Raw genomic sequence first — 27,766 nt, forward strand, 5'->3', positions numbered from 1 at the left:
AGATGTGTAGTTTCTTTGCATTTTGGCTTACGTCAAGTTTTTTGGAAATGTATGTGTTTATCTAATGTGCCGTAACAAAAGCTTGTCGTCTGTAGATTAATATCATTTCGTTTGATTCTAAAAAGATTTAAATAGTTTTAAGTATTGTCTTGAGAAAAGCCAAAGTCAATGCATTTCAGTGGATTCTGTAAGCGTGATACATGTTTGTTTGACAACACTTTGAAAATCTGTCATTGGATGGGAATTTAAAAAGTACAAAAAAAGCAGGCTTTCCTATTTCTATCACTGATTGTACTTATGCCTTTTGTACCAGTGGAACTTTTTATACTGGCAATTAAAGGAAAAAAAAGAAAAAAAAACTATCCGACAGACTGCGCGGCCCCAGCCAGGGGCCGGCGGCGTCTGGTTCCCGAGTTTGATTTCTAGTTGGCGTCCAGAACGTTAGGTTTTGATATAAAGATTTTTTAGGAGAAACTTTGGCTTGGTATCTTTAGCCTCCTCTTCTTTATTCTTCACATCGATATTTGCTTTCATGGTTTCTTTGGTTCGTTTCCTTTTTCGGAAAGAGGGTCGGGAGTTTTCCTTTTGGCTTATAAATACGTAATGCGGTTTGTCTTTACAAAGAGTCTTTACAACAGCGGTAAGTTTCATTTAGTTAAGTATTGTGCAGTCACCATGATAAAGACGATTAGACGATTTAGAAGTATTTAGTCACCTTCAGTGGATAAATGTATTAGTTTGACAAACAAGATAAAAAGTAATTTGAGGACTTTGCTTTTAGCTGTTTAGATTTTTCTGGTTTCTCTGTCTTTGCTGTTAACCTAACTGTGTAGCTGGAACAGTCAGACTTATTTTTGTAAATGTATGTTCTTGTGTGATGCAGTTTTTTGCCTCTGTCTCCGATATTAAACCATTTTTCCTAATACTCGTCTCTTTCTCTGTGGCGTGGTGTTCCAGTACCTGTCCAATGTTGTACAAATGTTCACGCAACCCTCCGGTGTTTCACGTCTCTTTTCTATCTCCCTTTTCACTTTTTTATGTGTTTCTTGGATATTTGGTTTTGTTTTTGCTTTATTTACATTGCGATTAATTTCAGTCTCATCACCAAACATGGTAAATATACATAAAGATTTATATATGTATATTTCTGTGCAGCCCAACTTGCTGTAACAGTAGATGGACAGCCGTTCCGTGCTCCATTTATAAAATAGCCTACCCCTCTTTTGGTTTTGTAATGTTTGACCTCAAAGCGAAGAACTGGAAAATGTTAAATTTGTAAAAAAAAAAAATTGACCTCTTTGTTCCTGCTAGATCTGATTCAAAATGTAATATAAAAACTCAACAATGGGGCCGAGGATTGCATAAAACTGAAGGTGTTGACTAAGAGGTCACACTGTTCTGTACTGTACCGCTGCTCTGGGCGTAGCCCCCGTCTGTCCTTCTGTCTGTGTCCCTATCCACTATGTGCTGTCCATGTGTCCACTGCATCCCTACAGAGATACCAGAGAGTCCCAAATCAATTAACTAACATTATAAAGTGAGTCAAATGATACTGCCAGATAGAGCAGGTGCCAGGAATTCAGTTCTTGATTTTGTTTTGCGTAATTATATGGAAAAATACACTCAACAATAAATACTGTCATCATTTACTCGCCCTCATGTCGCATCGAAATGCATATGATTTTGCGTTCTTCAGTGGAACACAAAAACGAGATGTTTTGCACAAGGCACACTTTTCCGTAGACTGAAACTGGATGGGGACTTCGACTGCCAGGCTCCAAATGGGACCAAAAACACCATAGAAGTAGTCCACACTACTTGGGTGCTACATTTCACGTCTTCTGAAACCATAAGACTGCTTTTGAGTGAGGTGCAGTACTGATGACAAAATTGTGTTTTTTGGGGGTGCACTGTCCCTTTAATTCTGAGATTCCGCTGAAAACTGCAGTTCTATGGAGGAAAAACAGTACAGATGAAGAAATAAAGAGGTTTCTGTTGCACACATCTAAGGACAAACTTTTTTTTTTCTTCTTTACCTTACCGGAGGTACAAAGCAGTAAAAGTGTGTCACGGTAGTCATCTTTAAAAGGTCCATGTTGTTGCGTTTTCAGATATGACGCTGTCAAAATACGTTACATGAGAATCACTTCAGAGAGTGAAGGGGGGGGGGGGAGCAGAACTAAGAAAACTGAATTTAAGACTATAAAAAAAATATATAAAAAAAATCTGAAAACTTTATCAAAGACGACTGCTGCTGGAACACACAGGCATCACATCAGTCAGGCAGGCTACAAAAGAGTTTCTCCTGGCTCTGAGCTAGAGGAAGATGGAGGAAATAAATCTGGATCCGACCACGAGCGTATTGCTGCAGGTAAGGCTGAACAAACCCGAGGGATGCATCTTATCTTATAGGCTAATGCCTCTGGTCTGTATTGTAGTTCAGATGTATTAGTAACAGATAAAGACCTTGTGGAATATGAAACTATTGTGTGCTTTTCCATGTATTGTGTTAATAATTCACATTTATTTGACACTATAACTGGTCAAACTACTGCCATGGTGAAAAACAAGCAATATAACCATACATGAATGGCAGAAATTACTTATAATGACTTCCTAATATGCGGGAATGTGAATCCAAAGCAGCGAGAGCGAAAAAAAAAAAAAACATTTAAGGTGTTTAAAGGAGAAGTTACCTCATAAATCTCTCATTAATACATCACAAGGAACTGAAACATTGGTGAGGAATATTTTAAAGTGAATACCGTTGAAAGCAACAAGGAGAGAATAAAAGACTCCCATAAACTACACGCAACGATTTAAACGCAAATGTACGTAAATACATTCTAACTCACGGCTTTTGTTGGCCTCTAGTGGTCACCTTCTGCAACTGCATTAACAAAAAAATCGCAGATCACGTGGGTATTCACACATAATCTGTTATTAAAAATATACACTGTGTCTCATTTGTATTTTAGATTGATCTTGAAGGACAATGCTTTGTGTAAACATATCTATAAAAACACTGTCACAAGTTCGGTATTACAACGTATTCTTTGGCATATCAATATCATATAGCCTAGTAATCATTCACTAGGCTACCACAGTATGCTACATTTATTATGGCAGGCATTACCTTTACATTATTGAATCAGTACTTCCGCTGGGCTTTAGCAAGTGATGTCAAACTTCAAGTAACTGCTTTATATAATACATGAACAAAGGCAAACAATGCAAAGTCAACACACTTGACAAACAAGACGACATGAGAAGACAAACGCCCTTCCACGGCTGGATTTGTCTGAACTAGTAAGTATACACACTTCACAAATGGTCCGTGGAATGCTCACTATATTTTTATTTTTATTGTGCATCACTTAATAGGACAATGCTGAAATAATATGATTTCGTGAACACATGTTGTGTTGTGGGTAACAGTGTTTTATAGTGTCCTTACACGCTACACTTAATAACAGCAAATTATGCTTAATTACAATCAGCTGAGCCGATAAGTACATGTTAATTAAAATTACTCACTTCTTTGTGTAAAAAAGTTGCTGCCTTAAATTAAGTACAATCAACTTGGATGTTTAAGTCAGTTCAATTTATATTACATTAAACTGACTTAAAAGATTAGTTGAATCTTTTTTTTTTTATTATTATTGCTTAACTTTTGATGAATTAAAACAATGTAAAAACATGTTGTCATAACTTATTGATCTGTGTTTTTTACAGTGTAACAATTTACTCTTTAAAGTGTTTAAAAACATTCAGTAACACTTTATTTTAGCGTCCTTGTTACATGTAGTTACTATAGTAATCGCTATAAATTATGTTTATAATTATTATAAATTATATATAAATATTATATATAATATTATATATACCAACCAAACCAACCCCTAACCTTAAGGCTTATAGGAAGTGCACGTAGTTAATTAATATTACTCGGTACTTAAAAGGTATAATTCGTATCAAGGACACCAAACCAAACGTATAAGGGTTGTAGTTACATGTTGTGGCCACCAGATGGACTCGTTACTTTTTAAATTGTTCTAAGCAAGAAGATCATCATGGCACTTATATGACTAAACTGACACACCAAGATATTGCAGCATTAAGTTCTATACCATTTTTTTTTTTTTTTTTTTTTTTAAATCACAAAACAAATTTAATTTAAACAATACATTTCAAAAACATCCCTTCCTACCAGCCAATATTATACTGTCACATAAGTTGTTTTGTTTTTTTAAGGACATCATATTTATCACTATAAACTATAATAGCCTACTATTTAGTGTTACATTTAATAGTAATAATACTGTGGCATTATAACTGTCTTAAGTAATTTATGCTGAACTTTGCTGGCCAACTTCAATACATAATAGTAAATGAATGTATCTGCACAGAAGGGCTAAACATCACAGTCATCACTACGCTGAAGACAGGAATGCAACTGTATGATTGTTGCATAGCATTGTGATGATGATGATGATGATGATGTGGGCAGTGTTTGTCGGGTGCGCGCGAGCACCTGAGCTGCTGCTGCAGGGGTTTGTTTCCATAGCGAGCGCGCTCACTCACTCACTTCAGCGGGAACACCGTGGACTTCCTGATGCCGGACAATGCGTGTATTCCGCTCGCATTTACGCCATAGGGTCGCGTAAAGGGATGTAAGCGGAGCGCGGACGCGAGCTACAAAGGTAAACGCGTATTATTGATCAATTGTGTTCGGGAGATATTGACCATGGTGAAGTTGTGTGTGTTTGCTGTGCTAAAGTAGCGCTAGCGGGGCAGTTTGAGCCCCTCAGAGTCAAACTGGCTGTGAGAGGGAGTTTAAACCTTGGAGATAGGGTGATATGCTTGATTGTACATGTCTATTAACTCTAACTGACAGAAATACTGCTTAGTTTACTCTAAAGTTGTTTATAATTGTATTCAATGAGGCCTAGCGAGCCAAACGCTCGGACGGCCTCCAGCAGCAGGATTGATGCTGATGGGCTGTTGATAAACACAAATGACGCGCGCTGATTGGCTGAGAACACAGACGCCAAGCGTTGATTGGCTGAGCGTGCTGTCGTTCACGAGGTGTCCCGAACGCCTTTAAATGTTTTGGCACATGAATGAGATTTTCATGACTTATTGTAGATTATAAAATTTGAAATCCTTAAAGCAAATTTAAAATAACTATTTAGCCAGAATATTGCATTGTAAGAACCGACTGAGATAGGTTAGTAAGTTTCCTGACATGTCCACTTACCAAAAGTATATGGTGTGATACCACCAATTATTATTTTTTTTATTTTTTTCCCCAAAGTAATAACAGTATTCTTTGAAATACCTTGGAGTATAATGTTAATGTCAATACATATATTGGAGTATAATGTTAATATTCAGTGTATGTTTAGGCGTATTAGTACGTAATTTGTTTGCTCAACTCATGAATCACTGCCTCATTAAGTATATTACATTACTAACTGATCATAATTGATATATTTTGTCAGTGTAGTTTATATAAATCAGTGCAGCTCCCATATGAAGCGTTTAGGTGAGTGTGTGTTTTCATGCTCTGGTGTCTCACATTCTGCTGAGCTTTGTGTTTCACATGTGCATGTGCTGACCACACACGTCACTGTCCTGTTATATAGAGCTGAGACCTTCTCAACATCACTTAAACAGAGACTTTCACATGTGTGATCCAGAGCAAAGAACTTCCAGGACATGTGTGAAATCGGCATGAAACAAGATTCACACACTTAAAAAGTATCTTAAAAGAGGAGGCACTGGGATAAAAGACAGTTAAATTAAGATAAACAAACTGTACAATCATGTTTAATCTTAAAACAATTCAATATTGTACGTAAATGTACTTAAAATGTATTGCATTGAATTTATTAGATAATGTCCTTTATTGATCTCATGAGGGAAATTGTGGTAGCAGGCATTCACAGTCAACACTGTAGGTTACAGTACAGCATGCATTTTAGTTTTAGTTAGTTTTATCCATTTTTTTGTGAAATCAGATTATTAACTGTGTAACTGTTGACTACTTTTGTAACCTGACTTAGAAAAAAATATATGAAATAAGTTCCATATATGGATGTTACAAACTGCTGATATTGACCTGATATGGTCATTTCTTATTGCTGGGTCTTAATTTGAAAAATAATCTCTCATCTAAAAGCTTATATTAGGTTTTGTCAAAAACTGATCAAATCAATTCGAAAAACTCTGTAGTGGACTTGTGTGGTACGAGTGTACAATTTAAGCCCATGCATGCACCGTTGTTTCAAATACACTGAGCTTAATGTAAATGCTTGACAGTTTAGCCTATTAAATAAACGTTGGTTACACAGGTGTCTGTGTTACAATGTAATTATACATTTAAGTAAGTAATAATAATTAACAACATGTATGTACTCATTATAGGGTTAGGGTTTGGTTAAGGGTTAGTTGCATGCAATTATAAACAGTTTATAGTAATTACTATAGTACACGTAACATGTAACAAGGACACAAAAATAAAGTGTTACCTAAACTTTTCAGTTTTGATTATTTTAATTAATCAGAGCACTTCTCCAACAGAAAAAAATATTTAAAAATCATTTAGCCTACACTTTTACAAAAAAAAAAAACAATATATATACAACAATATATTATTTTCTTCAGTGTGTAAACCTTAAAGGGATAGTTCACCCTAAAATGAAATTCTGCCATCATTTAGCCTATTCACATTGTTCCAAACCTGTATGAGTTTCTTTCTTCTGCTGAACACAAAAGAAGATATTTTGAAGAATGTCGGTAACTAAACTGTTGATGGACCCCATTGACTTCCATATAGGAAGAAAAAACTATGGAAGTCAATGGGGTCCATCAACTGTTTGGTTACCAACATTCTTCAAAATATCTTCTTTTGTGTTCAGCAGAAGAAAGAAATTGACTATGCCTTTAAAGCATTGTCCCAGTAAAAATGATAGGATGATTTCTAAGACTAACACATAATGGATAACACATAAGATTTTGCTAATAAAAAAGAAAACTGAGATCAAAACAGCCTGAAACCCCCAGACAGTCACAGCAGCATCCCTGAAGCCTTTGTTGTGCCTCTAACTGCTGTAAATGAAAGAAGAAGCAATCATATAGCTGAAACACACACAGTTATTTGATAAATGACTTCAGCTGGAGAGGTAGAGGGGAGCTGATGAGGAACTGGTTTATCCCACAGATAAGGCAAAGATCACTTCCTGTGTGTGTGGGAGAGGATGTACCATGGCAACAAAATGGAGCAAAGCTTTCATAGCTGGTACATTAGACAGTTCTCTGGTGAGCACTGGTGTAGGAAGCCGTTATTACTCTCGTGAAACACTTCCCCCTACCCAGAAACACAGACACACGTAGCCATTGTCATATTGTTGCTTGCCATGCAGGCTAAGCGTTATAGCTTAAAAAAAGATATAATCAAATTATATATATATATATATATATATATATATATATATATATATATACAGTTGTGCTCAGAATTAATCATACCCCTGGTAAATATGATCAAAAATGGCTGTAAAAAATAAATCTGCATCGTTTATCCTTTTGGTCTTTCATTCAAAAAATTGGCAAAAATCTAACCTTTCATTGAAGTAAAAGAATTGAAAGTGGGGGGTAAATCACATTATGAAATAAATGTTTTTCTCCAAAACACGTTGGCCACAATTATTCATACCCCTAGAATTTTTTATGAGTAAAATATCTCTGAAGTATATTCCCATTACAGGGTGACTAGGAACATGAAATTGTCCAGCTATGACTTCTTGTTTCACAGGAGTTTATATATGAGGAAGCACAAAGGCCAAATTCTCTGAATCATCCGTCACAATGAATAAAACCAAATAATATAGTTTTGATTTGCAGCAAAAGATTGTTGAGCATCACAAAATAAGAGAGTGGCTGTAAGAAAATAGTTACAGAATTGAAAATCCCCATTTTGACCATCAGGGCAATAATTAAGAAGTTATAATCAACTAAAGATGTTACGAATCTGCCAGGAAGTGGACGTGTGTCTATATTGTCTTAATGGACGGTGAGGAGGAAAGTTTGAGTGTCCAAAGACTCTTCAATAATCACAGATGGAGAATTGCAGAGATTAGTTGAGTCTTGGGGTCAGAAAGCCTAAAATAAAATATCAAACAACCCCTACATCCCCACATGTTGTTTGGGAGGGTTTCAAGAAAAATCCTCCTCGCTCATCCAAGAACAAACTCCATCATATTCAGTTGTCAGACATGAGTGGAACTTCAAACGGCACAGGGTTCTGTGGTCAGATGAGACTAAAAAAAGAGCTTTTTGCCAGCAAACACGCTAGATGGGTTTGGTGCACACAAGGATAAAAAGTACCCCATGTGTACAATTTAATATACCATTGGATCTTTAATGTTGTGGGCATATTTTTCTGCTGGAGGTCCTGGACTTCTTGTTCAGATACATGGCATCGTGGATTCTATCAAATATCAACAGATAAAAAATCAAAACCTGACGCCTTCTGCTAGAAATCTTATAATGGGCCGTGATTGGATCTTCCATCAGGACAACGATCCAAAACAAATATCAAAATCAACACAAAAATGTGTTAGGGAGCACAAAATGAAGCTTCTGCCATGACCGTCCCAGTTCCCTGACCTGATGAGACTGTTCTGTGATTTATCAATAAAATAGCTTAGAAACTGAACAGTTCTAGCATATATTTCTTAGTCACTAAAACCCACAGCTTCACTATAAGTAGAGAGACGCTGCCAGGTAGAATTAATTCTCATGCAATCGCTCTCTCACTAATGCAAATGTAATCTTTACTGTGGGACTTTATCTGTATCTGATTTAGAACGAGCAGAAATCTGTGATAAATGTAACAACCAAAAGACAATAATAAAATAAGCCGTAGGAGCAATAGCCTTGTGGGCAGCGCTGTGTCATAATGCTGCGCACAAGGCAACCCGCGTTCGAGTCTCAGCTCGAGGTTCAGGCTTATTTAATGACTTTATCAGTGACTAGTCACCGTCGACTTTAATAACATAAAGAGGGAGGGGGAGTTATTTTGATGAAAGATTATGATGGCACATGAATGAAAAAAAGATGTGCAGGAGTAAATCATTTATAATAAATACTTAAACCACAGCAAAAATAGTCAATTTTGATTTCATGGTGACTTCAATGAAATGTTTGAACCAGTGATTAAAACAAATTGAATTGATCTTCTCATGCAAGTTATGACACCAGCAGTGGGCATAAAAACCTCTACTGGCATGATCTTTAGGAAATGTAATGGGCAACTAAAAAGTGCATTAAAATAATATCTCAACAAAGTAATACAGTCTTTATTGTAGTCTATGCATATTCAATATATAGCTCAAAGCTACTGACTAACTGCAAAAAAATTAGACCCACATGCATGTGCTAAAGGTCTCCACATTCCTGAGGTCCTGCCCTGGCACTGAAGGGGAGGCCGGTGCTGGTACTGATGCCCACTGGCAGAGAGAACTGCTCTGGCTCAAAACGAGGCAGTCAGCCCACACACACACGTATTCAGATGTTAAACTGAGGATAACGTGCCTGGGTGGTGCGGTTTTGTTGAATGTACTAGTTTAAGTTCACAGTCCTATGGTTGTTCCTCTTTGTGTCATGCTATTGACAGCCCAGATCATGTGAACATATGGCCACAGTAATCCCAGCGTTAATACCAGCTTTTCCATAGCCCCCTCTCTCTCTCTCTCTCTCTCGCTCGCTCGCTCACCTGGCTGCTGTCTTCCATCTGATCTGAAAGGGATAGTTCACCCAAAAATGAACGTTCTGTCATCATTTACTCACCTTATTTGTTCCAAGCCCACGTGACCTTTGAATTTTCCATGAAATGCAAAAGGAGATGTTTTTGAATACTGTTCACACTTTTACATAAAATGAAAACAGAGAGTAAACAGTCAGAAGGACAAATAGAACCACACAAGTTTGTATGATTTGAATGCTATATTAAAAATCTTCCAACAATTGCTTTGTGTGAGGAAAGCCACTGTTTGAAAAGTTGTATTTTTCTTTCTCTCTACTGTGGCTGGGTAAGAATTAGAAATAAAATACATGAAAAGTTCTTAGAAATTGTAATCCTGTTGGTTTCATGTGGTTTTGACAACATTTTCATTACTTAAAATAAAATAAACTAAAACTAACTGAAATAAAAATGAAATATTAAAGACCTTAAACTTACTATTTCATTTTCATTTAGTTACATGTGATGTACTATGACTAAAACTGAAATTAAATTTACAAAATCAAAATTAGGCTAATAAAACATTAAAATGAAAATGGTATAATAAAAATGACTAATAAAATTAACACTGTTATGGACTACTTGCATGACACATTTGTTTTTGTCTTTATTTTGTCACTATTTACTTTCACTGAATGCTAAAGACCGAGGTTTGGTATGTGAGGCTAAGTAAATAATGCAGAATTTTCATATTTCGTTGAACTATTCCTTCAACTGAAAGTTTGCTCATCACACAAGCATGTCATGGGAGAGATCGTCTTCCCATCCCGGGTCGACCCTTATCATTTCCTGTCACCTCCACCCGGTCGGTCTGCATCATCTTATTACAGTGATTACCTCCTCTCGCTGCCGTCCCATTGCTTTCATCCACATACACACACAATGAAAGTGATCATTACTCTACTATGGTGAATGGCGACTGCAGGAGGCAGGGGTGGTGTGCAAGTAAGTGAGAGGGGTTATTAGTCGTCCTAAATGAAGGAGTGAGAGGGGTAAAATAAGAAAAGGCAGGAAGGGTGGGAGTAGCAGTTAGCTCTTTTACACTGGGTCATGACAGCGAGCCTGATACTACAGTACTGATATCATCACTGTGTGTATGTTTGTGTTTGGTGCAGAGGAGATAAGGATTCATTGGGTCTTATGAAATAGATAAGCTCCTGTTTTTTTTTTTTTGTTCTATCCCAGTTTAATGTTCAAAAGCCATTTTTGGTTGACTTCCCAAAGATGTTGACTGTCTATTTGGCACTTTAAAAAAAAATAAAAAAATGCTTTGTTTGTTTAAGCTGGTTGAAATTCGTCAACTTCTGGCTGTTGAAGAGAGGTGTGCTGTTACTTTTATAAGCAATCAGATTACTAGGTCCTGGTACAGTACTTAGATCCTGGTGGGTGATAAAATGGGTGAAAAGTCCCTTAGAGTTATAGCCGTATAGACTTAAGGTGGATGTTTTACTAAAGGTAAAAATTTTCTGTTTTTAAAATTTAACGTGTTTTGTTACTAGTCTCCACCCAAAAAACTAACTAAAGAAACAAAATAATAATAATCACATAAAACTTAATATATATTCATTTGACTCAGTATATATTTATATATTATAAAAATGTCTAAATAGTGTCAAAAAATGTATATAGGCAAGAGTAAGTTTATCGTACATTTACTTTCACAATTCACATTCACAATGTTAATGTTTATAATATTGTATTGCATATTTGTTCATATTTATATTAGTTTAGAGCTGAGCAATGAACTACTTTCGTGTACGGCTCAGGTATTTCCAGTAACAGTATTCAGCGCACTTATATAGACAGTTACTCATGAGAATGTAGATTATTACTACGTTATAGACCTGTAAATCTATTCAAACAACAAATCATGTTCTCTTAACATTAAATATATTTTCTTTTCCAAATGTGCTTTCTGAGTAATTTCCCTACTATCCTGCGGCAGTCTAGTGCTCGTCTTCTCATTTTTGTATTCCCAGTTGCTCCAGTAGCAAAAGAAAAAAAAAATCCATGATAGCATTTCCACAACTTTCCAAAAGAAGGAAAAAATATAGCCTAGAGAAATTGATTACAGCAGTCAAAAGAGAGAATGATGTCAAGTTTGCCGTCACTCCCTCAGCCGTTGCTTTAGAAACACTCACGCTGCAGAGTTAATGATTAAAGCACAAATTAAATGAAAGCACTAAACATAATACTGACATTGGTACCTGCCTAAAGAAAATAAACAATGTTAAACATATTTAATTAATCTTAACACATTTACATTGCTACTTCTATAAATATGACTATTAAGTGATTAAAAAATTTCATACAAATATAAAGGATTGTTCTGATATTATTCATCAGAATATCACCTCTCCTGTCCAGGAAAATTTCCGGGTTTTAAAATCTTCTTGTAGACGCTCATTTTAAGTGGCTTTTTGTCAACTGGGTGGCTACAGCACATTGAAAATATGCATACACGGAAAGTAACTGGCTGTACTGAATTAGTTTCCATAAACTGATAATATCAATTGAGATTTGTTGATGTCATGGTTAAATGATGCATATCAGGGTTTAAGATTTTGGTCATACTGCCCACACCGAAGTAGTAATTGTTTTAGTTAGTTATGAGAAAAGTTCTTTTGTTTGCGCATTATGGCAACATCATTCATTTGTAAGTATGCCATAAGGGCCCAAATATTTTTTGCTTCCAAAAAATATTTTAGGTGTGGTGGTTGACACCTGCATATTTGAAATATACATATTTTTTTATGACTCAATGATTAGATTGACTTGTAAATAATACTCATATGGAAACTTAAGCCTGTTTTGTGACATCTTCAACATTCCACCTTCAATTCCTGGATCACGTCTGGTTTGGATGGTGGAATGTTATCTTTGCTCTCTTTTGGAGATAACACTGGTTCAGCACATTTGGCTGGCTGACTGGAATGCTGTGGTTTTCTGTTGGATCTTCTGTTGCTTTTCTTAGTAATGGTTTAAAAGACTGGTTTACACTAATTGCTTGCAATGAGAATTTTCAATGGTTTGCTTTTGTGTTAAGGATATATTTGTTGGATGTGTACAGGTCATGAGTGCCTTGAGGAGAACAGCTGTTGAGAAGACCCTCACCTGGACCACACACCCCTACCAACCCCCGGCATCACAGTATGAGTGAGTACATGCGGAAATCAGCAGACACTCACCTTGTGGCAAATAGCAGAACCCAGCAGTATGTGTGGTAAATTAATAACTTTTGGTAGTCCACTAAAACAATGAGTGTATGGTTTCCACCTTATTATTAAATGAGGAAGTAAGCTATTTTGTGTGAATTTGCGAGACTTCTGATTCGTTAACCTCTTTAGGTAAACAAATAACAAAGTGCAGTAAACAGGAAAACTATTTGCGATACAAACTAATGTGTTTATGAATATAATAATACATTAAAAGAATATAAGACATACTAGTTTGCAATACCAAGCTGCATAACGGGCTGTTTTAGTTAGGGATGCACCGATATTAAAAAAATGATAACCGATAACTGATATAGGCCTATTAGCCGATAAATCTAAATCCAAATTTTTATATACTAATTTTTGAGAACCTGAATACAAAAACAAAAGTCTCACCATTAAAAGCCATGTCCCAATCACACAATTATAATGTTCTCATTATATTTTTATGTAGCTTATATGAAAGACTTGCGCTGCACATAAATCTATTTTCCTTTTTGAAGTGATTCCAATCATATTTCAAGCAATTTAAAACCATCATGGCGAACAGTGCACATCTGAAGTGTCTCAGCTGAAGTGAAATAATCCATTATTTATCGGCTTTAATATATCGGTCAATTTTCTTATCATGCCGATAACGATAACATTAAAAATTAACATACATCATACATTGATACAGATATGGTGGCCAATGTATCGTGCATCCCTAGTTTATGTATGGCAAAAATAACTGGAAGCAAATGACACCGAAAGTCAGGCATATTCAAGTTACAAATGGATGTGCCTGCTCTAAAGATAAGGTGCATATAGGATCATAATATTGGCCATTTATTGGTTATTGGCTATAACACAAATCGAATTATGTTATCGGAATAGTGGTGCATCCTTATCAACTGTTAAAATGTCTTCAATTTTGATAGTCCACTAAATGCTCGTTCACACCAAGGACAATAACTATAACAATGAATAAATATGTATATGTAAATCAATAAAAATATAAAATGTAAAAGAATAGTTCACACCCCAACTATAATGATAACGGCATAGAGAAACAATATCATTGGAATCACAATTTCTTTCAGCTGATGAACGATAAAAGCTTTTTCAGCCAATCAGAATCCATCCGACTTTACAAAGCTCGAGCATTTAAAGCGGCAGATATTATAAACTGAATGCATGCATAATAAACAGAACGATATTGTGCATTGGTATGGACGCTAACAGTTATCGTATAGTTATTTTATAGTTGTTCTTGGGGTGAACAGGCCCTTAAAACAGTGAGACAAGAAAAAGAGCAAAGAGTAGGTTTACTCTTCTTCTTTACTCATAGTTTATGAGATATTTTAACACTAAATTGGAATATAAATGCAAAATATCTGTTTATAATTTGAAGATGAAAACTGGACAACACTTGCTGAATTTAAATTGCCATAGTGAGCTTATGTTACACAAATGTAGCATGTTGCCGGGTAAAAATATTTTTGCATTTTTCTTTTTTTTTTTAATAGCCAATATACAGTATGCTAGTGTGTCATCCCGAACACAGGCTGAGATCAGAGATAACAGCAGAGGTGTGTCCCTGTGTGAGCAAATGTGATAAGACTTTGTAACGTGACCACTTTATTTGTAGATGCATTGTTAAAATCAGCTTGAGCTTTATAAAATCTAGTTAAAGGACGTCCCTGATTCGCATTAGATCAACTCCGATCCTTTGGTAAGTTCCTGTAAGAACAGGATTTTATGGGAGTTTGACGTGCAATCTCACAGATGGCGTGTTTTAGGACTGGAGTGTATTTAAGTGTGTGCAGTTGCTGTGGCGAATATGCCGCCATGTCGGGGGATGGCTGAGTTGAGACATTTAACTGGATTACACAGTGTGACCCCTGTGGAGTCCACACCAAACCAGTCAACAACAGTAATAGTGCTACATACTCTCTAGCCAACTAGAATTTCCTTTTTCTCAGTACAGTGAATGATAGTGATCTGACGTGTCATTGACCCTTACTTGATTGAACTTTGACAGCATGTTACTATAGGCAAATACTTAAGGCCCGTTCACACCAAGAACAATAACTATAAAGATAACTATATAGAGTCCACACCAATGTACGATAATGTTCTGTTTTTTATAGGTGCACGCTGCAGTTTTGACATCTGCTCGTACTCTTTAAAGCAGGATGAATTTTTATTGGTTGTCAATGTTTTTATCATTCATTAGCCTGAAAAAAAAATTGTTTTAAAAGTGATTGTCCCAACGATATTGTTCCTCTGTGCCGTTACCGTTATAGTTGTGGTTTGGACTTTGCTAATCTTTTAAATTTAGAATGATTTTTAAAACCATATTTTTATTGTAATCGTCTTGGGCTTGAACTGAAATGGTACATTTTGATACTTTTCTTGCATTTTGAGTGTTTAAAGGGACGTTTCAACCAAAAATGAAAATTCTGTCATCAATTACTCAGCCTCAAGTCATTCCAAACTCATAAGACCTTGTTCAAAACACAATTGAAAATATTTTAATGAAACCTGATAGATTTCAGTCCTTGTCCTTTTTTTTTTTTTTTACATTCCACCAAAACGTTAATGCTTCGAAAAGTTGGTAAAGACTTTGTAAGAATAATCCATATGAATTGAGTGGGTTAGGTTTAGTAATGCAAAAAATTACAGTTTTCGTTTTCGGATTGACTGTTCTTTGAAAGTGATTTCTACAAACTTTTTACCAAACGCCCTTCAAGTTCTGGGAATCGAACCATTAAGGTTTATTTGTGTTTCTTTAAAGTCTGAAGCTAGATCCACACCCCTCAATCTCTCAACATTTTTCTTCTGTTGTTATCTGAGACCTCACAGTCTCGATTCTTTCATCTTCAACATCAGTCAGGACAGAAATAGAGAAATTGCACAAAGACCAAAAGCGGTGACAGTAAAAGGCACCTGAAATAGCCAGACAAGCACACAGGAGGTGTGTGTGTGACTCTTGAGGATGTGGTGTAGACAATATAACCCAGGGAACACAAATTACAACCTGTTTATTAGCTTCCCTGTTTCTTCTGATCAAATTTTTCAGCCACTGTTTTTGTGTAGAGTATTGGCAGTACAGGCTAGTTTTTGGCCTTGCTTGTGAGTTTTGATACTAAGGGAGAGAGTGTGTGTTTGAGTCTGTTTGTGTGTGTCTGTTGAGTTAATTACCCTCATTACCCCCTGTGACTGGCAGCACTAATGAGAGAAATGACTCATCCAGGATGAACTGAAATAAGCACCTGAAATGAGATGGAGGATTTAAAAAAAAAAAAAGAGAAAGATGCCGTTTAATTTCCCCTCAGCGTGTCATGTTTCTTAATCTATAAAAGATTTGGTCACAATTTATGATTGATTCAAGTGATAATGTACTGACACAGGGCGGCTTTTCCAGCTGCTTTTATAGATCATGCTTGTAGAATGCTAAGAAAAAATGGAGCATGTTATATTATAAATTCGAATTATAAATTCTGAATATTCTTATGATAATTGTGTTGTTGGTTTTAAACATCCTTCTAATTAGCCAGTGTTCATCATCAGATTAACATTTAATTATGAATAATTGACAAGAACATAATGCTGTTTTCCTGCTTGTTGACATTTTTAGAAAAGCTACAAAATAAGTTGTTGCTTACTGGTCCACACTGAAAGAGCTCCAAATCTCTCTGATATGACTCGGGTTCCCTTCTTCAACGTAAGTCTGAGGGATTTGTGCCAGTTTTATTGTATGCCAGGCAAAAACAAAAAAATGTGCTTAGAAAAGTAAAAAACATGCCTCTTTTAAATAAATAGACACATTATTAAGGTATCATGCAGGTTTTATACAAGGTTTGGGGTTTGTTCATAGCTGTTAATAATAATAGTAATAATAATGGCATATATTTATTTAATTATTGCAAATAAATAAATCAATTAATTAATTAATTGATACTAGGCAAACATTAAAAAGATGACATTAAAAAAGAAAAAGGCCTATAGAGCTGTCATGTGACTTTTACCCAGATACCCATGTTGAGCTTGTGGGTGTGTTTGCACAGCTAACTATGATCACAGGAAGGAAGTCACTCAGGAATGTGATTACATTTCATGGTAAACAGTGGAACATGAGGAAATGGATCCTGTGCCCTTTTGCTGTTTACACACACACACACACACACAGACAGAGAGAGAGAGAGACTGCCCGGATTTGTGATCTAACCTTGACAAGTGGTCAAGATAAAATGAGACCGTCTGATGCAAAGGATCTTCTGGAGATTTTCTCCTTATGAAGAACGATCTTAATTGACCACTTATGATATTATGATGTCATTTACTTACTGGAACAGAGCTACAGACTTATTCCTGAAGCTGCTCTTTCTCTGCAAAAACAGCCTTGTCTGTGTTTTAATTGCCATTTTAAATATTTTTATATTTAAGTTATGCATCAGTTATGTAAGGGTTTGGGCCAAATTCAGAGCTCGGAAGTTTTCTTACTTCGCTGCACATGTCTGGTTCAAGGGTGTGTGTGACGGTGATGCATACACAAACTCATAGGTGCGTGATCGTGACTTGTAAAAAGTCATTTGTAAATTCCGCTTGACATGTAGTCACTTCCCCAGATGCATAGAATATAATTTGCACTTCCCTATTCAGGGATTCTCAAACCTGTCCTGGGGACCACCCCAACACTGCACATGTTGGATGTCATTTGAATTTTTTTTAAAGGGATTTTTATTTGATCTAAATTGACAGCCATTTAGCCATTTAAGTAAAACGTGGTCTTTTACCAGTCTACAGGAAAACAAACGCGTGTTTACAATGTAAAGGGAAGTTGAGCACTTTTGAGGAAGAGCTAATCAATGTGAGGAACATGGTTTCAAATATTGAAAAGATTATAGAGTTTTGTTTGACGTACTTGGCAAGTAAACTAGACATTCACAAGCAGAACTGTGTTTTCAGCTTTTTGAAGTGATATCTGTGAAATATTTTATTACTTTAGAATGGATAGACATTCTGATCACAATCTACACACATATTCTACTCATCTGCAGAGACTCCTAAGCCTTAGGGTTTTATTTTATTTATTTACATTATTGATTTGAGATAAACCCTCCTCTAAAGTGTAGTTGGTCACTTTACATGCAAGTCAGATGGTCTCTTCGTATCTAAGTGGGTGATTCATGACTAGAATAATTTGCAATGAGGATTGAACTCAATACTAATAGTCATAGTCTCCCCCATCTGAGAAATGTGATAACAGTACAATAAATTGTTTTTGCACATATACCAATTTTATCTTTAACCTCCTATAACCCAGCAATTACAGCAAAGCTATCAACAAACAATAAATAAATGCATTAGTAAAATAGAATAAACAAAATTAAATAACCATTATATTGCATGTGAAACATAACATGGATGAGAGAGTGGCAAACAGGATGTGACAGACTGATTTTTTTTCGAATCCACTATCCCCCACTCTCTCACTGCCGTTTGTCCGTCAGTAGAGTGTGAATAAAAGAGGGGAAATTCATGCTGGGCATTTTGAGAGGTGCATTATGATCTGTCTTCATCACACACACTGATCACAGTGCGGTGCAGTGGGATGTTACCGTGCCTCTGCATATCTAAATCAAATGAATCCACGCTTCAGCATGCATTATTAAAGCTCAGCTGAGCCATGCGCTTGCACTCCATTCAGCTTCTACAATTCCAGTACTGTTATCACATCAACTTAACAGTCCATCATGCCTGTTACTTCTGACACACTGAGGGTCTGGACCACAAGCCTTGCTGTAGAAATGATGATTTCAAAGCAGTTCTGCTTTGTCCACACTGATCAGTGTAACAGACCCCCACAATTAAGACCCAATCCTGGTTCCGAATCTTCCGAACCTGTGATGTTGGTGGGCAGAACCAAGCTCCCAAGAGAGTGGAAACTCTATCCAGTTCTGAGCGAGTACCATCCCCAGGCAAGCACCGGCTTTAAGACTTTAAGACCCATTTAAAGACCAATGCTAGATCTCTAAAGGACCAGATATAGACCAATACCAGACCATGTAAGAGCCAGACCAATAACAGACCCCCTAAGACTCAGACTAATACTTGATTCCTCTAGGTTCAGATCTTGAGAATTTGCAGGCCCCCTAAGGACCAGACCAATCGGAGCCCCCTTTAGACCCATACTAAAATGGATCCCATAAGATCGAGACCAATCCCAGATCCCCTAAGACCCATACCCAAACCAACACCAGAGCCCCTAAGACCCATACCCAAACCAGCACCAGACCCCCTAAGACCCATACCCAAACCAACACCAAAGCCCCTAAGACCCATACCCAAACCAACACCAGACCCCCTAAGACCCATACCCAAACCAACACCAGAGCCCCTAAGACCCATACCCAAACCAGCACCAGACCCCGTAAGACCCATACCCAAACCAACACCAAAGCCCCTAAGACCCATACCCAAATCAACACCAAAGCCCCTAAGACCCATACCCAAACCAACACCAGACCCCCTAAGACCCATACCCAAACCAACACCAGACCCCCTAAGACCCATACCCACACCAACACCAAAGCCCCTAAGACCCATACCCAAACCAACACCAAAGCCCCTAAGACCCATACCCAAACCAACACCAGACCCCCTAAGTCTCTAGACCCCCCTACATCCATAAAATGCTGATACCCTTAGATCCAGACCCAGATATAGACCAATTCCAGACCCCCTAACGACCAGACCAATTAGTGATCCCTTAAGACCCAAATCTCTCGAGGCCCAGATATAGACCAAATCTTAAATCCTCAAGGCCCAGATACAAAGACAACAACATAAAAACAAGACCCAGCCTAACACTTGTAGTGGGTCATGGAAATTTCCACCAATATATAAGACCGAAGACCATGATCTAAACCAAGATCTAGTTTTTACTCCTAGTCCAAGACCAGGTTTATGCGATATTAATAAGATTCGAGACCAAAACCTCAAGATCAAAACTCTTCCAATAAATAGAAGGTTGTCAGCTGCTATTGAATAGCATGAATCTCAGCTTCAAACTCTGATGGAAAATGGTTGGCAAGCTAAAAGTGGGTTAGTGGAATCCTACAGTTTCTGTCTTTTCTTTTCTTTGTGTTGTCTCTCTCTCTCTCTCTCTTGCTCTCTCTCTCTCTTTGAATCTGTTTCACTGAAAGTTCAGTATTCTTAAGAAAGTCTGGAAGTCAAAGCCATCAATTTCCCATAATGCCATGTGACAGAGACACATTGATTTGTATGTGCTGTCTGATCAGCATAACTTTGGTATAATTGAAGCTCTGTGTTGGGGAGGAAAATCTTTTTTTAAACCACACAAAATTATCAGGAATATCAAGGTGTCTGTCTGTCTGTCTATATGTATATATTCACCCCTGAGCTGACCCTGAATAAGATTAACTTACTCTGTTTCATTCAGAGTTCTGTTCCTGCAAAGGTAAATACATTCCAGGAATGAAAGTCTTATTTACAGATTGCAGTAATGCTGAAGTTGCACTGCAGTTTGGTTAGCACAGGTTTGTGCAGTACTTCAGCTACAGTCCCATGATAGCTGTGGTTAAATAGTCACACTGTTCTCATGGTTTAAACATGGTTCACTAGTGTCTTTTTGGGGTGAGCAGTGGTGATGTAACAGTGATGTAATGTTGTCAGGCTGTTTTGTGTTTTTGACGCTTTCAGCACATTTCAGGAAAGTAGGTTGGTAATTAGATCCAAATGAGGCCATTATGTAGAGATTGATTACAGCGGAGGTTACATGTGCTGCTAGATGTCTGCACAAGACACACACACTGCAGCCAGCCATGATAGCACTGTCCTTGAGCGAGACCAGGCACTGGGAAAGGTAAAGGTAGATGAATAGCATGCTTGGAGCGGTGTGTGTGTGTAATCATTTTTATGCATGCATGGGGTTGGGTATGTGTGATTTAACTCTGGGGTTTGGCATATGATTAGTGTTTTGCAGGTTTGCTGTGAGAGCATGTGTTGTGTGAAAAAATACATCTCTCGACTTCAAATCTCTCTCAAATATACGTTTTATTTCACTTACTGGGGGTTGTTGTGTGCGGTACAGGAATGACTCTTGTGAGAACTATTAAAAAGAGGGAAGAACTGCCACATTTATGATCACAATTAAGCCTGTTGCAATTATGTGATCGCAATAATTGTGCACTTCAAATTCCAATCTAATTGTGATATCCAAATATGAAATTATTTTTATTTATTTTTATCATATAACAATTTTTATAAGTCTCTCTTGGGCCTTCTCAGATTGTGCTTTGAAGACACATATTTGTGCATTATGAATGCAGCACACTATATCTGTTTGTCTATATCTCTGTCTGGTTGTCTATGATCGATCGATCGATCGATCTATCTATCTATCTATCTATCTATCTATCTATCTATCTATCTATCTATCTATCTATCTATCTATCTATCTATCTATCTATCTATCTATCTATCTATCTATCTATCTATCTATCTATCTATCTATCTATCTATCTATCTATCTATCTATCTATCTATCTGTTTGTATAATATCTGTCTGTCTCTGTGTCTATCCAATGTCTGTCTTTCTGTCGGTCGAAAGATTTTCATGACGTCTTTAGTTCTATTAATGTTTCTGAAATGTCTCCATTCCTCTACAAATACATACAACTGGCTTCTCTCTCATTGTTTCTTCAAAATTGCAAAAAAATATTCGTTAACGGGAGTGAGGCATCAGAATCATTTTCTTATTACTCCAATATCTACCATCTATCCTAGATTGAAGGATTCCACCTTTACAATCCCAAGTGTATGATATTCTGGATATCTGGATATGATATAAGACCAGCATTTACATATTCACATTTAATCCTGGAACAGGAGGAATAGAGGAGAGAAAGAGGGAGAGAGAGTTGAGGGGAGGGGCTGTTGTAACAGATGCTCTCTAATTTAAAGCTGGAACGTGTGTGTCAGTGGCGAGCTGGGCTGTGAAGAGAGAGAGAGAGAGAGAGAGAGAGAGAGAGAGAGAGAGAGAGAGAGAGAGAGAGAGAGAGAGAGAGAGAGAGAGAGAGAGAGAGAGAGAGAGAGAGAGAGAGAGAGAGAGAGAGAGAGAGAGAGAGAGAGAGAGAGAGAGAGAGAGAGAGAGAGAGAGAGAGAGAGACGACAGACTAGTCCAGTTCATCCAAGAACACAAGATCCTCAACAGCTGTCAGATCGGCTTTATGCCTAAACAGAGAACATCAAATCACATCTACACACTCCACACACTCATACAAAAACACGTCCAACAAACAAAACAAGGTAAAATATTTGGCTGCTTCATTGACTTTAAAAAAGCCTTCGATTCGGTTTGGCATAATGGACTTTTCCTAAAACTAATTCAAAGTGGAATAGGCGGAAGGACATATGACATCATAAAGGACATTTACAATGGGAACAAATGCGGCGTCAAGATTAACGATAAACGCACTGATTATTTCAGTCAAACTAAAGGAGTTCGTCAAGGCTGCAGCCTCAGCCCGACTCTATTCAATATCTATATTAATGAACTGGCATCAACACTTGAGAAGTCCTCTTGTCCTGGCCTGCCCCTCGAGGACAGAGAGATCAAAAGCCTCCTGTACGCGGACGATCTCCTGCTGCTGTCTCCTCATGAAGAGGGTCTGCACCAAAGCCTCTCGCTTCTGGAGGAGTTCAGCAGCGACTGGGCCTTACCCATAAACATGGAGAAGTCCAAAATCATGATCTTCCAGAAGAAACCTCGCCTTACTGACAACAAATACATATTTACACTTGGGGGAACCATTCTTAATCATGTCACCTGTTATAATTATTTGGGTCTGACAATCTCAGCGTCTGGAAAGTTTGACACGGCAATGAAAGACCTGACTGATAAAGCACGTAGAGCTTATTATAGTATAAGAAAACCCCTGTTCAAATTTAACCCACCCGTTAAACTGTGGCTGAAAATCTTCGACAGCATCATCAAACCCATCCTCCTATACGGCTGTGAAATCTGGGGCCCCAAATTTAAACTAAATTACGATTCCTGGGACAAAACCCCTGTGGAAACTTTCCACCTCGAGTTCTGCAAGAACATCCTGGGAACTCACAGAAACGCTCCGAGTCTGGGTTGCCGGGCAGAATTAGGCAGATTCCCTCTCCTATCTGAGATCCAGAAGAGAGCCGTAAAGTTCTGGTTCCATCTATCAGACGCGCAGTCAGAGAGTTACCATCACTGCGCTCTCAGACACAGGGCAGGACACCCTGAGAGCGACCCCATGACACATTTAGTGGAAAAACACCAACTTAATCCAACAATTCAGTTCAGACACGCAAAAGGAAAAGAAATAGGGAACATAACCAAAGAAGAATACATACAAGACTGGCAGATAAAGGTCACACAAGTAAATAAATTAAAATACTTCCACAAAATAAAGTCTGATTATAAATTGGCCCCATACCTGACCGATATCAGTAACTATGGTCAGAGAAAGCTCCTGACGAGGTATCGCATTAGTGACCATAGTCTGTGTGTGGAGACGGGCCGGCACAAGCCGAGCTGGAGAGCCAGAGAGCTCAGACTGTGTTCACACTGCACTGATGGAGTCGTAGAGGACGAGCTACACTTCCTCACCCAGTGCAGCAAGTATAAACACATCAGAGACTCTTATTTCACACGAATAGCTCAGATTTTACCCCAGTTCCAACAAGCGAGCCTCATAGACAAACTGTCTTATATTCTGGGAGAGAAAGAAGAGTGTGTTCTCCTGGCAGCGCAGTATGTGTCTTCCTGCCATCATATGAGGGACAAGGGCTGAACCCTCTTTTACATTAAACTGCTCTCTGTACTTATTTTTTTTTTTCTCATTGTGATATATTTATGCATAATATTGAAATGTATTTTTTTTTTTTTTTTTTTTTTTTTTTTTTTTTTTTTTTATTATTATTATTGTTCACTTTTATGTATCAACATGTACGTATGTTTGTATATGTCTATTGCTTTGGCAATATTGTGCTATTTTACACAGTCATGCCAATAAAGCTCATTTGAATTGAATTGAATTGAATTGAGAGAGAGAGAGAGAGAGAGAGAGAGAGAGAGAGAGAGAGAGAGAGAGAGAGAGAGAGAGAGAGAGAGAGAGAGAGAGAGAGAGAGAGAGAGAGAGAGAGAGAGAGAGAGAGAGAGAGAGAGAGAGGAGAATAGAGTAGAGCTGTGTTATACAGCTTGCCCTGGCTGTATTGATTTGGATGCCAGAGACTGCGATAGAGAGAGAAGTGGAGTCACTTTTTCAGATGGTCTCTCTCACCTGACACACACACATACGGCGGGAACAGGAGAGAGAACTGGACAGTGTCTATCTGCGAAAGAGTGAGAAAAAAACAAAACAAGAGAAGAACTGCAGAAGCCAACTCTGATTGGAAGAAGAGTGTCTGTGAGAGACAGAGGCAAGCAGCGAGAAATGATGTGAGCGATGAAGAAGAAGACAGACACGGACCCTCATGCTTCGACTGGCGGGACCTGGAGTGCGGAAAGCAAATTCTGCAGGATTCATTGCTGTTTTTAACCCTCAATACTGCTCCTGAACGGATTTGATGTGGTTTATGAAGTACAGAAGAAGACAGAAACTGTGTTTCGGATGCTGAACTATGAATTAGTGATGTGTTTTAATTGGTCTTGCGGACCAAAGCTGCCTTTGCATTCAAGAAACTTGAAATGAATACAAAGACAAGAGACTGAGGGGAGGAGGCGATCAGTGATAAAATGAATGGAAGAATTCGCTACACTCAGTTTGGTGGCTGTAGAAATGGAAATCCCACATTTTATTTAGAGAAACCAATCATCTTTTGATTGCTATTTTCAGTCATTTTTGTATGTGGGTGGCGAGAATGAAGCTCGTTGTGCTTTGCCCTGCACTGGCCCCGCCCCCAACCACACCTGTCCGTGCCTTGACCCCGCCCTCTTCTAATCATGCAAGTGTTGCAGATTGTTAAGGAGCTGGTGTCGCCCTCCCGCCGCCGCGCCGGTGGTCGTTTTGCAGGTGTGTATGCGAAACTGAGCTGTGTGTGTGTGCGCTTTGTTATTCCCGATGGGGACTTCAACCAGAATGCACACTGACTCATGGGGACTCAAGTCACCGTGGGGACCTAAATTGTGGTCCCCATGAGGAAACAAGCTCATAAATCATACAGAATGAGTTTTTTTGAAAATGTAAAAATGCAGACAGTTTTCTGTGATGGGTAGGTTTAGGCACAGGCTTAGTGTAAGGGGATAGAATATACAGTTTAGTATAAAAACCATTACGTCTACGTGGAGTCCCCATAAAGATAGCCAACCAGACAGTGTGTGTGTGTTTGCGGTAACTGTGTCTCTTGTGGTTTTGAAAAGCTTGGTTTGGTTTATAGCTTGTTGCTGATGCAGTTATTTTAGTGATGTTGCACTAGTTAATAGCCGGTGAGTGCAGAAATATCATAACTTATATGTGAAGGTTGTGTTTGTCCGACACATCACTAAGGCTGATATATCAGCTGATATTCGACATACAGTACGTTTTTCTGTTTGGCTGATTAATGTATGAAGTGGGAAAAAGATATATTTTTTTCTATGTAGAAATGTTAAACAAAGAATGTAAATGGTATATGAAAAGTATCATACCATTTGCATTTCTATTATTAGTTATAGAAAAGCAAATGCTATAATACTTTCTTATATTCGCACAATTATATTCAACAAACCTTGAAACATTTTAGGGAAAGTTTAGCTGTTAAGTCCACTAGCCATGGAATGGACAATATCCAGTTGCCCGTTATACTATATTCATTGTGTACTGTATATAATACAATATGGCGCTTATCAGCTACTCTGCTCTTGAAGATATCAGCCAACAGGAACAGATCTAAATTTAGGTCATCATTTGTTGAAAATCTTCCCCGCCATAGCAACATTATTCAAAATGTCTCGGTCGAACGGTCAAATAGGTTTGGAACGACACAATGCACATAATGACAGAATGTTAATTTTTGTGTGAATCCCTGTAAGACATGGAGTGCACCTTTTAAACCATGTTTCTATCTGTGCACGTTTATTTGTGTGTGCAATTGCTTCTCAAAGAAGCCTCCACCCTTGACCTTGAAAGCCTGTTTTGCACGGTTCTGTCTTCAATTTCAAAATGATGGGGACATTTGTTGATCAATCTAACCCTGAATTGAGCAATCCAGGCAAGTCCCCTGCTGTGTCCATTGTAGCTCATGGTTACATACATGTTTACCTCAGGGGCTTTTATTAAGGAAGTATGATGTGACATCTCTAAGTTAGTTTGTAATCAGCAATACTCAATTTCTGCTCGTTTGTGTCTTATTCAAAAGCTATTTTGACATTTCATATTGTTGTTAACTTCCTCCTCCAGCTTCTCCATTTATCAGCCTTTCTTTGTGTTTGTTCTGTATGTGTGTGTGTATAAAACGGGCACCTTTTGTCAAGTCAAGTCAAGTCATCTTCATTTATATAGCGCTTTTAACAATGTAGATTGTTTCAAAGCAGCTTTACAGAGATAAACGTATAATTTAGGGTAACAGAGATTGTTTTGGCTTTATAGCGGTTCTTTAATAAAGTTTGTGTAGACCATTGGATTCACTCTGGGAATTCCTGGTTGATAATGTTGATTTATGTTGTTGCATTTCCAAACGTATTTCCTGTCATTTTCCCAGTTGCTTCCTGACAGAAAGTCTCTTGCTTACTGTCTAATCTCACGTCTTAATAGTTTGCAAGATGAGAATCAGTGCATCCCAAATCATAATATATTGAAAATAGTATATATACATCAATTGTATACTATTAATTGTATTCGAAGCATATGTTCATGAATGTTTTTTCAGCTTTAATTACCCACAATCCCCTGCATGATGGAAAAGGAGGAGTTTGTAATGGTTCTCTTTTGAATTTTTTTTTTCAGATTTTAGAAACAAGAATGAATTTTAGTGTTGCTTATTGTTAATGTGTAAACAGTGATATCATGGAATAGATTAAATGCATATTGGCTAGCTGTTTGACTAGAAAGTGAAAGAGGCTGATTCTGTCGTTTGATTGGTTGACAGAGTCAAGTGGTTAGTCTCAGGTCAGTGGTGTAACACAAGGATGCGCAGGGGTAAATAATTTATCCTCTGCTTCTCTCATATTCTATTTCTGGTTCTTTTTTTCCCCCTCTCTCTCCTTTATCTGTTCTGCCTTTTCATATTCTGCTTTTTTTTATTTTCCTCCCACACTGCATTTTTACTACAAGGAAAACTCAATCAGTTTTCTTTTTTAAATATGTTAATTAGACAAAAGCTAAAATATGTTGTCATCTCAGAGGAAAACTGTTCAAAGGAAACGTTAATGAGGTTTTGAGATATAGTTCATTCATGTATAAAGTTTTTGTCTCAGACAGTTTCTCCTACAGTTGCTTTGGAGGACTAAAAATAGACAAATGAGTCAATCGTTAGTAAAGTATAGAGCCATAAAAACAATGTGAATAGCGTATCTAAGGTAATTTGGTATTGGGAGATTTTGAGAAATATTTGAGTTCATATTGACATCTTCTAATTACAAACTTTGAAAGGTTTAAAGTTTTATTTTAAAATATTAAATTATTATGATAAAAATGTAAAGTGAGTACACACATGTGATGTAATGTCTGTTTCATTCATACTCGTAGCCAGAGGGGGCACTCGCGCAGAAAGTCCACAA

At 37.4% G+C, this 27,766-nt stretch overlaps 1 protein-coding gene across 3 annotated transcripts in view; it reads left to right on the top strand.

The window, feature by feature from the left end:
- Positions 1–2,317: 2,317 nt before the first annotated feature.
- usp6nl (USP6 N-terminal like) overlaps positions 2,318–27,766 on the top strand; it is a 64,448-nt gene continuing 38,999 nt past the window's right edge. Inside the window, exons 1-2 of one of the 3 annotated variants that reach the window (XM_079868339.1) lie at positions 2,318–2,371; positions 12,879–12,964. In XM_079868339.1, coding sequence (XP_079724465.1) covers positions 12,961–12,964 — 4 coding nt within the window. In that variant the 5' untranslated portion in view covers positions 2,318–2,371; positions 12,879–12,960. Of the gene's footprint in view, positions 2,372–4,433; positions 4,704–12,878; positions 12,965–24,224; positions 25,083–27,766 lie in introns of those variants that run through there. The other 2 variants (XM_079868338.1, XM_079868336.1) reach the window with 2 other exon arrangements.

The sequence above is a fragment of the Squalius cephalus genome (genome assembly GCF_949319135.1).
Source record: "Squalius cephalus genome assembly, chromosome: 4".
Classification (NCBI taxonomy): domain Eukaryota; kingdom Metazoa; phylum Chordata; class Actinopteri; order Cypriniformes; family Leuciscidae; genus Squalius; species Squalius cephalus.